General features: G+C 35.5%; 1 protein-coding gene across 4 annotated transcripts in view; it reads left to right on the forward strand.

Moving 5' to 3' along the window:
- CACNA2D1 (calcium voltage-gated channel auxiliary subunit alpha2delta 1) overlaps positions 1-15368 on the forward strand; it is a 1258723-nt gene that overhangs the window by 605935 nt on the left and 637420 nt on the right. For all 4 annotated transcript variants that reach the window (XM_053716513.1, XM_053716514.1, XM_053716515.1 and 1 more), the window contains exon 6: positions 3895-4024. In XM_053716513.1, the coding sequence (XP_053572488.1) occupies positions 3895-4024 (130 nt within the window). The remainder of the gene's footprint in view (positions 1-3894; positions 4025-15368) is intronic.

A 15368-nucleotide genomic window follows, 5' to 3' on the forward strand; every position in this document is an offset into this window, starting at 1 on the left:
GTAGGTAGGTGGCGGCGACATTGGGGGCGGCAGATTAGGGGTTAATAAGTGTAGGTAGGTGACGGCGATGTTGGGGGCGGCAGATTAGGGGTTAATAAGTGTAATGTAGGTGTCGGCAATGTCTGGGGCGGCAGATTAGGGTTGTTTAGACTCAGGGTTTATGTTAGGGTGTTAGGTGTAAACATAAATTTTCTTTCCCTATAGGAATCAATGGGGCAGCGTTACGGAGCTTTACGCTCCTTTATTGCAGGTGTTAGGCTTTTTTTTAGCCGGCTCTCCCCATTGATGTCTATGGGGAAATCGTGCACGAGCACGTAAAACCAGCTCAAAGCAGCGCTGGTATTTGGGTGCGGTATGGAGGTGAGTGGTGACAATAACTTGCAAGTTAGTACCGAGCCGCTCATAACGCAAAACTCGTAATCTGCCCGATAATTATTTAAAAAAAATATTGCACAAAAGTTATAAGAGCTCAAATATATGAGCCCTTATATATAAGTGTTAGAAAAAAAAGGCAGACAAAAGGCTTTAGCATAGAGATAAACACATACATATGTCTAAATATGTATACATATATATATATATATATATATATATATATATATATGTATTTATTTGTGTATATATGTACTTACAGACATATGTACACATACAAACAAATAAATACATTGAATGATCAACCCCAACATTAAAATCACATGCCTAATATTGTGTAGGTCCCCCTTGTGCTGCCAAAACAGCTCTGATGCATCAAGAAATGGACTCCACATGACTTCTCAATGTGCCCTGTGGTATCTGGCACCAAGACATTAGCAGCAGATCCTTTAAGTCCTGCAAGTTGTGAAGTGGGGTCTCAATGGATTGAAATTGTTGTTCCAACACATCCCACAGATGCTCAATCAGATTGAGATCTGGGGAATCTGGAGGCCAAGGCAACACGTTGAACTCTTTGTCATGTTCCTCAAACCATTCCTGAACAATTTTTGCATGCAGTGAGGCAGGGTGCATTATCCTGTTGAAAGAGGACACTGCCATCAGGAAACACTATCGCTATGAAGGTGTGTCCGTTGTTTGCAACAATCTCTAAGTAGATGGTATGTATCAAAGTAACATCCACATGAATGCCAGAACCCAAAGGTTTCCAGCAGAACATTGCCCAGAACATAAAACTGCCGCCACTGGCCTGCCTTCTTCCCATAGTGCATCCTGCTGCCATCTCCTCCCCAGGTAAACGAGGCACACATACCCAGCCATCCACCTGATCTAAAAGAAAACATGATTCATCAGACCAGGCAACCTTCTTCCATTGCTCCATGGTCCAGTTCTGATGCTCATGTCCCCATTTAAGGTGCTTTTGGTGGTGGACAAGGGTTATCATGGGCACTCAGCCCAATACACAAAAAACTGTGTGTTCTGACACTTTTCTATCAAAGGTCAACAATTTCAGTTCTGCTGTGTGATCAGAGCAGATGGGCTGGCCTTTGCTCCCCACCTGCATCTGTGAGCCTTTGGCACCCATGACCCTAACAATGGTTCACCAGTTGTCTTTCCTTGCACCACTTTTGGAAGGTACTAACCACTACATACCGGAACACCCCACAAGACTTGCTATTTTGGAGATTTTCTGACCTAGTTGACTAGTCATCACTATTTGGTCAAAGTCACTCAGATTTTTTTGCTTGGCCATTTTTCCTGCTTCCAACACATGAAACTCAAGAACTGACTGTACCCTTGCTGCCTAATATATCCCACCCATTGACAGGTGCCATTGTAATGTTATAATCAATGTTATTCACTTCACCTGTTAGTGGTTTTTAATGTTTTGGCTCATTAATATAAATATTCATTCAAGCCCTTTGCAGCTAAGTAGATGAAAACAGGAAAAAAACAGAAAAAAACATATTTATGCAGTATTCATATTTAATATTGTTTTTAATGTATTTACTGTAGCTATTTCACATTCCAATGTTTTGCAAACAGCATCTAAGCATTTATAAATAGTTATTCATATATATATCTGTATATATCTATACCTATATATATATATATATATATATATATATATATATATATATATATATATATATATAATGTATATATATATATATATATATATATATATATATATGTAAAAATTGATATATATATACACAAATATATACTGTATATATATATATATATATATATATATATGTACTGTATATATACTGTATATATATATATATATATATATATATATATATATACATATATATATTGCACCAAAATACCATTATATATATATATATATATATATATATATATATATGTATATATATATTTATATATATATATATATATATATATATATATATATATATATATATATTTGAATAAATACAACATAATCTGCTATGTGAAGAACATTGAAATGTGAAATATTCATATTTTCATGTCAGACGAGTGCACTTGAGAATATGTGATCAGGTTTGCGTGTGAGTAGGGTGTTTGTTTTCTTCCCCACTTTTTTTGATCCATTGACTTCTATGGAGGAATAGGTCATCACATGCGCAATATTGGAAGTTCTGCTTTTTACGCGCAGCAGGTTAGCGTGCAAGCAAAAACAGTTAACTTTCAACTTGTAATATGAGTGCAACCTAAAACGTGCAAAAAGCTTACTTCTATTGCAATTAATGTTTGAGCGGGAGTGTTAAATAATGCTCACCCTGTAACCTGGTCCTCAACTTTTTTCTGTGTCATTTAAAGGTACAGTCTACATGAATTTTTTTATTGTTTTAAAAGATAGGTAATTCCTTTATTATCCATTTCTCCAGTTGTCATGACCAACACTGTTTTATTAATATACTTGTTACCTCTGTGAACACTTTCTATCTAAACCTCTGCAGACTGCACCCTTATTTCAGCTATTTTGACAGACTTGCATTTTAGCAAATCAGTGCTGACTCATAAATAACTCCAAGGGAGTGAACACAATGTTATCTATGACACACATGAACTAACACTGTCTAACTGTCGAAAAACTGTGAAAATGCAGATAAGTGGCGATTTTCAACTGTTTAGAAATCAGTTTGAGCCTTCTTAGGTTTAGCTTTCAAAAAAGAATACTAAGGGAACAAAGCAAATTTGATAATAAAAGCAAATTGCAACGTTGTATAAAATTACAAGCCCTATCTGAATGATGAAAGTTTAATTTTGACTGGACTGTCCCTTTAATGACATTTGTGGTGTCTTCTTTCTAGTTCACTGTCCAAGGTGATTTTTCAAAGAGATATTTTTGGTCATTTAAAAACAAAAATGCATAGTGATTGAATGAATACATATTAAAAAAATCAGTGGAACGTTGTTTAAGTTATTCAAATATTTGATCCATAATTTTATAAATTTTCCCGGAGAGGATATATTTGCAAGTTTTGAAAATTATGAGTAAAATGTATTGTTTAGAGATTAACATGAGCTGTAGAAAATTAAATGTTTTTATGAATGTGGTTTCAAATGTTTTACATTAATATCCACTTATAGAAATATGTTTTGAAAGAAATATATTTTGCAAAAAAAGGTGAATAGTCTTGTTGTTGCTAAAATAAATAAATATCACAAAACATGTTTATACAAACCTTTAATAAGGAATGATGTCTTCATAAAAATGGGTTGCACCATGCAGCTATTTAAAGTAAGTAATAATTTTATCTATGACCCTTCATCTACTTCGGTACATGAAATTGTGTGTGTGTGTGTGTGTGTGTGTGTGTGTGTGTATGTATATATATATATATATATATATATATATATATATATATAAAATATCGTATATTAAAGCTTTTTCAATCAATACATTAATATGGAAAAATAAGAAGGTAGGTGCATGATCTTAATGTCTTTTATTTAATTTTCTTAAAGATGGAGCAAAATGACAGCGACTCTGTAAGTCAAAAAATCAAGCCAGTGTTTGAGGACGATCCTGTTTTTCGACGCCATACATCTTACCAACATACAGCTGTACATATTCCTACGGACATTTACGAAGGCTGTGAGTAACTTTTCACTTGTGTCATTATTATTTTATGTATGTTTGCCATATTACTTAGAAAGAAAAAAAAAATAACATGTTAATTGCTATAATTATAATTGCTATAATTAATACCACTACTGTAAATACCATAACTTATGACTAAAAGCTTTTCCTGAGATAAACTTTTTGTAGCAATTTCAAAAACCATTGGCTTTATATGGACCTTTTTTAAAACATTAAGGAACATAGTCTTTCCAATAATCCTCATACCTAAATGATTGCTTCCATTTTTTTAAGTCTGTAAGGACAAGTTTCTCAGACAGGGAATCTGTCTGCATGGGGCATCTGACACAACATTGGCTGCCGTAATTTATGTTTGCTTGTGCAGCCTCATTCTCTGCTCTTGCACAACCACTTGCAGAAGCAGGGCTTGTCAGTCATTGCAGACAAATTAATAAGACCACTTAGTCTGTATTAATGGCACTGAAGCTTCAAACACAGCTTCATATATTGAGCCTATGTCATAACAATGAATGTAAATTTCTCTAAACTTAGGTTGCAATTATTTTTTTTAGAAAACATACAGTCAGAAGCAATAGGTCACTGACCATAACTCATAGCTAAAGTGTTACAAAGTACACTAGCACCCATAATTTATGGGTGTTAGTGTACTTTGTAATACTTTAGTTAAGAGTTATGGTCAGTGACCTATTGCTTCTGACTGTATGTTTCCATAAACTACCTATTAACCCCTAAACCAAGGTCCTCCCGCATCGCAAACACTAAAATAAAATTATTAACCCCTAATCTGCCTCTCCGGACATCGCCTCCACTATAATAAACAAATTAACCCCTAAACCGCTGCACTGTTGCATCGCAAACACTAGTTAAATATTATTAACCCCTAATTTGCTGTCCCCAATGTCGTCCCCACCTACATACACTTATTAACCCCTAATCTGCTGTTCCTAACATCGCCGCAACCTACATTACTGTTATTAACCCCTAATCTGCTGCCCCCAAATCGCCGCCACCTAACTACACTTATTAACTCCTAATCTGCTGCCCCCAATGTCGCCGCCACTATACTAAAGTTATTAACCCCTAAACCTAATCCTAACGTAACCCTAACACCCACTAACTTTAACATAATTAAAATAATTCCAAAACAAAATTACAATTCCTAAATAATTCCTATTTAAAACTAAATAAATACTTACCTGTAAAATAAAACCTAAGCTAGCTACAATATAACTAATAGTTATATTGTATCTATCTTAGGTTTTATTTTTATTTCCCAGGTAAGTTTGTGTCCGGTCTTCCAAAACTGTAAGTGGATTTTCGGGTGGTTAGTGTTAGGTTTTATTAAGGGTTTATTGGGTGGGTTTTATTTTTAGCTTAGGGTTTGGGCAATGTAAAAGAGCTGAATGCCCTTTTAAGGGCAATGCCCATCCAAATGCCCTTTTCAGGGCAATGGGTAACTTAGGTTTTTTAGATAGAATTTTATTTGGGGGGTTGGTTGTGTGGGTGGTGGGTTTTACTGTTGGGACGATGTTTGTAGTTTTATTTGCCAGGTAAAAGAGCTGATTTCTTTGGGGCAATGCCCCGCAAAAGGCCCTTTTAAGGCCCTTTTTTGTAATTTAGTTAATTGTATTTGATTAATGTAATTTATTTAATTTTAGCATAATGTTAGGTTTTACTGTAAGACAGGTTAGGTTTTTTTTTACAGGTAAATTTGTATTTATTTTAACTAGGTAGTTAATAAATAGTTAATAACTAATCTACCTAGTTAAAATAAATACAAACTTACCTGTGAAATAAAAATAAAACATAAGCTAGTTACAATATAACTATTAGTTATATTGTAGCTAGCTTAGGTTTTATTTTACAGGTAAGTATTGATTTAGTTTTAAATAGGAATTATTTAGGTATTAATTGCAATTTTGTTTTGGAATTACTTTAATTATGTTAAAGTTAGTGGGTGTTAGGGTTACGTTAGGGCTAAACTCAGGGTTAGGTTTAGGGGTTAATAACTTTAGTATAGTGGCGGCGACATTGGGGGCAGCAGATTAATGGTTAATAAGTGTAGTTAGGTGGCGACGATTTTGGGGGCAGCAGATTAGTGGTTAATAACAGTAATGTAGGTTGCGTCGACGTTGGGAGCGGCGGATTAGGGGTTAATAAGTGTAGGTAGGTGGCGGCGACGTTGGGGGCAGCGGATTAGGGGTTAATAAATTTATGTAGGTGGCGGTGACATTGGGGCGGCAGATTATGGGTTAATAAGTGTATGTAGGTGTCACGGTGTCGGGGGCGGCAGATTAGGGGTGTTTAGACTCTGGGTTTATGTTAGGGTGTTAGGTTTAAACATTAAAAAAAAATTCCCCATAGACATCAATGGGGCAGCGTTATGGAGCTTTACACTCCGTGATTGCAGGTGTTAGGCTTTTTTTTAGCCGGCTCTCCCCATTGTTGTATATGGGGAAATCGTGCACGAGCACGTAACAGCAGCTCAAAGCAGCGCTGGTATTTGTGTGCGGTATGGAGCTCAACACTGCCATATCGCCCGCAAACGCATGCTTTTTTTAAACTCGTAATACCAGCACTATAGGGAGTAAAATACCAACGAAAATGCTGCGGTTGTTAATTTCCCTATAGCGCTCAAAACTCGTAATCTGGCTGTGTGTGTAGAAGTTGATGTTTGATGAAGAAAAACCTTTACACAGAGACTCACGCCAAAGATTCCCAAACTCATTATTAAAAAAATAATAATCTTTTAACAGTTCTGCTCACAGGTTCATTAACTATTCATCTCTCAATTCTTCTAAAAAAAACAAAACGTTTTACTGTAAAAACTGTGTAACCCTTCAGTGATGAAGCTCCATACCTTTACATTGTATGAAAAAATATATACTTTAGTTATAATAAAGGATTACTGCTAAAGAATAAAAATGCTATCTAAATCTATGGTTGGCGCTGTATTATGTTCAAGGACGATCACTCAGAGCAGAGAACCTAAACAAGCTAAACTACTGTATATTAAAATGCTGCCAGTTTGTTCAAGGACATTGTTAGCTTGCAACAGAAGAATTTCTACTGAAAGCAACAGAAAACAGCTTTAATATGAACGTATGTTTTAATTGCTTGATTAATTATTTGTATTTATTTTCTATCCCAAACACATCTCCATACATTAATTAAACAAGAAAGCCGTGGTTCTTCATGATGTACAAACATCTTTCGTTTTTGTTGTTGTTTATTTTATAAGAAAGTGAGGTCAGTCCTGGGGCATTTTTATAAAAATGAGTCACCTTTTTGTACACTGGAGAGATAATATAGTGCTACTCTTTACTATGTGAAAGCTTATTAAAGGGACATTATACACTAGATTTTTCTTTGCATAAATGTTTTGTAGATGATCCATTAATATAGGCCATACAGTTTTTTTGTTTTTTTAAATTATAGCTTTGCTTATTTTTAAATAACATTGCGCTGATTTTAAGACTCCTAACCAGGCCCCAAAGTTTTAGAATTAGACTTAGACCTACTCCAGCTGGCTCCTGTTTGTGTAAAGAGTCTTTTCATATGCAGAGGAAGGGAGAGGGGGAGTGTCTGCTTTTTTGCTATACAACCACTTTCAGTTGGTGTTCCAGCTAACCTTTTAAACAGAGCTAAACTGGGAGCTTCTAAGTTTTAAACGGTTTTAAACTGGATTTTTTTTTTATCAGTATATGTGCATATTATTCTTTATAGTAGTTTGGTGTCTATTACATGTAGTTATATGAAAATCGGTGTATACTGTCCCTTTAATAATTAATCTATTTAATATGTAATTTGCCATTTCAGATATCCTTTCCTTGTGTTTTAATGGTTTTAGTAATCAAAATTTTACTTTATTTATTATTTTCATAATGCTAACATATTTTTATTACACACTAGTATTCTTTTCAATTTTTGCTAAGAATTGTGAAATCTGTATATTGTAATCCTACCTCCAATATATTTTTTGGCTTTAATAATTAAACAATGTTACAAAACTACATTCACAGACAGTATATTGTGAGCATGTCTGTTTTAATGAACTATCTTCCAAAACTCATTATTACAATGTCCAAAATGTTTCAGAAAAATCTACTGAAATAAATAAATGCTAAAAAGTATTCATTGTAATTAGTTCAGCAGATATAGTTTAGTAGATATATTCTTCTGTGTTTTTCTAATCTAGAAATATTTTAGCATCCAGTATTTTAATGAGATTTATCTTGCCAAATACATTGAAATTATTTTACTATTCAGTGCATTTCATGCGTGTGTTATCCAAAAACAATTTTTGTATATACAAATAATTATCATTAATTAGTTGGCCGCATAATAATTATCTGGTGTCCTAGTTATGAATGTTCTAATTTATAAATATTTGCTTTAATCTTCTGATTCTAATTTCCGGTGAGAAATCAGATCAAGTAATGTAGGGAAAAAAATCCATAACTTACACGTTTTACATTTTTTCTCTGTACAATTCGCAATGTCACATCTTAATCAGAAATAGAACAATGCATAAATACAATTGAGTTTTTTTCATTACATTTAAAATAAAGTTTTTTATTATATTTATTTTTATATATATATTATATATTCCCCTTAATAAAACTCTAATGCAGCTTAAAAGGACTGATAAGGGGAGTTAAAAATAACATAAAAAATGTACTAATAGTTGGATAATGTGTTATTTATGTTTATTTTCATTTAAATTTTAATTTCCTCCGTATTTTTTTCTAACTGTGCCATTATTTTAACAATGTTCTTTTTACATGACATGCACTGATACTTCCGAGTGGGACACAGCCAATTTGTCATCAGACTGTTGGCTAGCTCTAAAGTATTGGCCTTAAAGGGACATTAAACACTTTGAGATGGTTATATAAAATAAGAAAGATAAATTGTATATAAAAAACTCTACAATATACTTTCATTATTTATTTTCCCCTTTTCCTGTAATTCCATTCTAAAAGTGTGTGCTAGTGACCTATTCTTTGAAAATGGTTTGTAAACTGGCTTAGAAATCTGCACACAGGTCAAATCTATTTACTGGTATTCAATTACAATAAAATAAGAGGAAATTAAAAGTACAGAATTTATAAGTTTATAATAGTAAATATATAATTTAATTAAAATATAAATAATAAAATGCAAATAATACATTTAATTTTATATATATAATTTAAAAATAATCAAAAAGTTTAATATTTATTTTTAAAACGTAATAATGTTTAAAAAATATTACTGTATTTTAATTTACTACATGCATTTAATTGTCAGAATATATAAACAAAAAAAACAAAACAGGAAGAATTTACCTTCTATTATATTTATTATATTAAGCTACATTTCATTTTAATAAGTTCAAATTTTCCAAATTATACATTGCATATTTATTTGCTAAATATTTGCATACTTGGTATAGCGTTAATGGAGAATTGAATTCACTCTCTAATCCTTTCCTGCCTTGACTACTGCAACGCCATCCTCTCTGGTCTCCCTAGCTGCTTTCTAGCTCCTTTATAATCCATAATGAATGCCTCTGCCAGGCTCATCTTGCTTACATGTCGCTCTTTATCTGCTGCTCCTCTCTGCCAATCTCTTCACTGGCTTTCTCTTGCCTCCAGGATTAAACACAAAATTCTCACTCTGACATACAAAGCCCTCAACTGCACTGCTTCCCTCTATATCTCAGACCTTGCCTTTAGATACTCTCCCTCCTGTCCCCTTCACTCTGCTCACAACCTCCTACTCTCCTCTTTTCTTGTTGCCTCCTCACATTCCCGTTTACAGGACTTCTCTAGACTGGCTCCAATCTTGTGGAACTCTCTGCCTCGCTCCACAAGACTTTCCCCTAGTTTTGAAAGCTTCAAGCACTCTCTAAAGACTCTTCTGTTCAGGGATGCATACAACCTATGCTAATACCAGTTCCTCTCCTCCACTGCTGTCCGCCATGAACACCCTTAGAATGTAAGCATAAGAGCCCAACTGCTTTCAGATCATTTTCATAAGAGCGGACTGCAACAGTGCGACTCTAGGCAGGACCCTCTACCATTTGATCCCTATAATTGCTACTTTGTATACCGCCTATGATTATAGTGCTGCGGAATCTGTTGGCGCTCTACAAATAACCGATAATAATAATAATTATGGAAGTTGGTCGATAAAGTTTATGTAAATTGCAAAAACATGACTTTTTGACAACTTGGGTACAACTTGGTAATTAGTGTATAGGAGACTTGCTATAGCTGTACTAGTAAAATGGCTAATTATCAGAATATACTTGAATCAATTAAATAAGTTGATTGTAAATGATGTTTTAAAAATAGGTAGCGTGTAGAATTTTTTCCCCAAGTTATCTATTTTGATCAAATTATTGAAAGCCAGTAATCAGCAGGTGCAATCTACATCTACTTTGAACAGACACCATAGTGACAAGTTTAATTTTTACAATAAGCTTTTGAAAAAAAAGTGCACTTTTTTATACATCCTGTTTCCTGCCTTCATATTTTATGTGAGTTTTACAACCCCTTTATTTATTTGTGAACTCATATCATGACTTTCTTTGAGGTTTGAACCTTCCAGGGATGTGATCAAAACTAAAGTACTATAACACTTATTAACTATTGCTTTTAGGAAATAGCTTATTTGGGGTCAGTAAGAATTTGACATTCTGCATATAATGCAATGTGTATTCTAAGACATAATTTCTCTAAAAGGAAAGGCACGTCTTCTATGCTGAAAATGTGGTAATTAACATAATTCAAAGCCTGCAAGTAAAACATTTCAAAGAAGTTCAAAGAAAAATGTTTGTGAGGTTTATTAGATCATAGCCAATGTCTTATTTTATGTCAGGAACAGTTACCAATGTACTTTTGAGATTGTTAATGCTTGAATACATTATTGGTGCTCTAAGAATAGAAGAAGAAAAAAATATATAGCATTGCATTCATACATCTAATACGTATTAAGAAACATAAGGTGGCCCATGAATTAGTTGGAAATATTTGTTAATGCTAAAGGCTTCAAACACCTTGGCCTAGATTTAGAGTTCGGCGGTAGCCGTCAAAACCAGCGTTAGAGGCTCCTAACGCTGGTTTTGGGCGCCCGCTGGTATTTGGAGTCAGTGATTAAAGGGTCTAACGCTCACTTTTCAGCCGCGACTTTTCCATACCGCAGATCCCCCTACGCCATTTGCGTAGCCTATCTTTTCAATGGGATCTTTCTAACGCTGGTATTTAGAGTCGTTTCTGCAGTGAGCGTTAGAGCTCTAACGACAAGATTCCAGCCGCCTGAAAATAGCAGGAGTTAAGAGCTTTCTGGCTAACGCCGGTTTATAAAGCTCTTAACTACTGTACCCTAAAGTACACTAACACCCATAAACTACCTATGTACCCCTAAACCGAGGTCCCCCCACATCGCCGCCACTCGATTAAAATTTTTAACCCCTAATCTGCCGACCGCCACCTACGTTATACTTATGTACCCCTAATCTGCTGCCCCTAACACCGCCGACCCCTGTATTATATCTATTAACCCCTAACTTGCCCCCCACAACGTCGCCGCAAGCTACTTAAAATAATTAACCCCTAATCTTCCGACCGCAAATCGCCGCCACCTACGTTATCCCTATGTACCCCTAATCTGCTACCCCTAACATCGCCGACCCCTATGTTATATTTATTAACCCCTAATCTGCCCCCCACAACGTCGCCGACACCTACCTACACTTATTAACCCCTAATCTGCCGAGCGGACCTGAGCGCTACTATAATAAAGTTATTAACCCCTAATCCGCCTCACTAACCCTATCATAAATAGTATTAACCCCTAATCTGCCCTCCCTAACATCGCCGACACCTAACTTCAATTATTAACCCCTAATCTGCCGACCGGAGCTCACCGCTATTCTAATAAATGTATTAACCCCTAAAGCTAAGTCTAACCCTAACACTAACACCCCCCTAAGTTAAATATAATTTTTATCTAACGAAATAAATTAACTCTTATTAAATAAATAATTCCTATTTAAAGCTAAATACTTACCTGTAAAATAAATCCTAATATAGCTACAATATAAATTATAATTATATTATAGCTATTTTAGGATTAATATTTATTTTACAGGCAACTTTGTAATTATTTTAACCATGTACAATAGCTATTAAATAGTTAAGAACTATTTAATAGTTACCTAGTTAAAATAATTACAAATTTACCTGTAAAATAAATCCTAACCTAAGATATAATTAAACCTAACACTACCCTATCAATAAAATAATTAAATAAACTACCTACAATTACCTACAATTAACCTAACACTACACTATCAATAAATTAATTAAACACAATTGCTACAAATAAATAAAATTAAATAAACTATCTAAAGTACAAAAAATAAAAAAGAACTAAGTTACAGAAAATAATAAAATATTTACAAACATAAGAAAAATATTACAACAATTTTAAACTAATTACACCTACTCTAAGCCCCCTAATAAAATAACAAAGACCCCCAAAATAAAAAATTCCCTACCCTATTCTAAAATACAAATATTACAAGCTCTTTTACCTTACCAGCCCTGAACAGGGCCCTTTGCGGGGCATGCCCCAAGAATTTCAGCTCTTTTGCCTGTAAAAAAAAACATACAATACCCCCCCCCCAACATTACAACCCACCACCCACATACCCCTAATCTAACCCAAACCCCCCTTAAATAAACCTAACACTACCCCCCTGATGATCTTCCTACCTTGTCTTCACCATGCCAGGTTCACCGATCCGTCCTGGCTCCAAGATCTTCATCCAACCCAAGTGGGGGCTAGACATCCACTGAAGAAGTCCAGAAGAGGGTCCAAAGTCTTCCTCCTATCCGGCAAGAAGAGGACATCCGGACCGGCAAACATCTTCTCCAAGCGGCATCTTCTATCTTCTTCCATCCGATGACGACCGGCTCCATCTTGAAGACCTCCAGCGCGGATCCATCCTCTTCTTCCGACGACTAGACGACGAATGACGGTTCCTTTAAGGGACGTCATCCAAGATGGCGTCCCTCGAATTCCGATTGGCTGATAGGATTCTATCAGCCAATCGGAATTAAGGTAGGAATTTTCTGATTGGCTGATGGAATCAGCCAATCAGAATATAGTTCAATCCGATTGGCTGATCCAATCAGCCAATCAGATTGAGCTCGCATTCTATTGGCTGATCGGAACAGCCAATAGAATGCGAGCTCAATCTGATTGGCTGATTGGATCAGCCAATCGGATTGAACTATATTCTGATTGGCTGATTCCATCAGCCAATCAGAAAATTCCTACCTTAATTCCGATTGGCTGATAGAATCCTATCAGCCAATCGGAATTCGAGGGACGCCATCTTGGATGACGTCCCTTAAAGGAACCGTCATTCGTCGTCTAGTCGTCGGAAGAAGAGGATGGATCCGCGCTGGAGGTCTTCAAGATGGAGCCGGTCGTCATCGGATGGAAGAAGATAGAAGATGCCGCTTGGAGAAGATGTTTGCCGGTCCGGATGTCCTCTTCTTGCCGGATAGGAGGAAGACTTTGGACCCTCTTCTGGACTTCTTCAGTGGATGTCTAGCCCCCACTTGGGTTGGATGAAGATCTTGGAGCCAGGACGGATCGGTGAACCTGGCATGGTGAAGACAAGGTAGGAAGATCATCAGGGGGGTAGTGTTAGGTTTATTTAAGGGGGGTTTGGGTTAGATTAGGGGTATGTGGGTGGTGGGTTGTAATGTTGGGGGGGGGGTATTGTATGTTTTTTTTTACAGGCAAAAGAGCTGAAATTCTTGGGGCATGCCCCGCAAAGGGCCCTGTTCAGGGCTGGTAAGGTAAAAGAGCTTGTAATATTTGTATTTTAGAATAGGGTAGGGAATTTTTTATTTTGGGGGTCTTTGTTATTTTATTAGGGGGCTTAGAGTAGGTGTAATTAGTTTAAAATTGTTGTAATATTTTTCTTATGTTTGTAAATATTTTATTATTTTCTGTAACTTAGTTCTTTTTTATTTTTTGTACTTTAGATAGTTTATTTAATTTTATTTATTTGTAGCAATTGTGTTTAATTAATTTATTGATAGTGTAGTGTTAGGTTAATTGTAGGTAATTGTAGGTAGTTTATTTAATTATTTTATTGATAGGGTAGTGTTAGGTTTAATTATATCTTAGGTTAGGATTTATTTTACAGGTAAATTTGTAATTATTTTAACTAGGTAACTATTAAATAGTTCTTAACTATTTAATAGCTATTGTACATGGTTAAAATAATTACAAAGTTGCCTGTAAAATAAATATTAATCCTAAAATAGCTATAATATAATTATAATTTATATTGTAGCTATATTAGGATTTATTTTACAGGTAAGTATTTAGCTTTAAATAGGAATTATTTATTTAATAAGAGTTAATTTATTTCGTTAGATAAAAATTATATTTAACTTAGGGGGGTGTTAGTGTTAGGGTTAGACTTAGCTTTAGGGGTTAATACATTTATTAGAATAGCGGTGAGCTCCGGTCGGCAGATTAGGGGTTAATAATTGAAGGTAGGTGTCGGCGATGTTAGGGAGGGCAGATTAGGGGTTAATACTATTTATGATAGGGTTAGTGAGGCGGATTAGGGGTTAATAACTTTATTATAGTAGCGCTCAGGTCCGCTCGGCAGATTAGGGGTTAATAAGTGTAGGCAGGTGTCGGCGACGTTGTGGGGGGCAGATTAGGGGTTAATAAATATAACATAGGGGTCGGCGATGTTAGGGCAGCAGATTAGGGGTACATAGGGATAACGTAGGTGGCGGCGGTTTACGGAGCGGCAGATTAGGGGTTAAAAGTGTAATGCAGGGGTCAGCGATAGCGGGGGCGGCAGATTAGGGGTTAATAAGTGTAAGGTTAGGGGTGTTTAGACTCGGGGTACATGTTAGGGTGTTAGGTGCAGACTTAGAAGGTGTTTCCCCATAGGAAACAATGGGGCTGCGTTAGGAGCTGAACGCTGCTTTTTTGCAGGTGTTAGGTTTTTTTTCAGCTCAAACAGCCCCATTGTTTCCTATGGGAGAATCGTGCACGAGCACGTTTTTGATGCCGGCCGCGTCCGTAAGCAACTCTGGTATCGAGAGTTGCATTTGCGGTAAAAATGCTCTACGCTCCTTTTTTGGAGCCTAACGCAGCATTTGTTTGAACTCTCGATACCAGAGTTAAATTTATGGTGCGGCCAGAAAAAAGCCCGCGGAGCGTTAACAGCCCTTTTACCGCCGAACTCTAAATCTAGGCCCTTATATCTAAAAAGAAAGAAAACAAACTTTACACTTTATAATCA

The sequence above is a fragment of the Bombina bombina genome, chromosome 6 (genome assembly GCF_027579735.1).
Source record: "Bombina bombina isolate aBomBom1 chromosome 6, aBomBom1.pri, whole genome shotgun sequence".
Taxonomy (NCBI): Eukaryota; Metazoa; Chordata; class Amphibia; order Anura; family Bombinatoridae; genus Bombina; species Bombina bombina.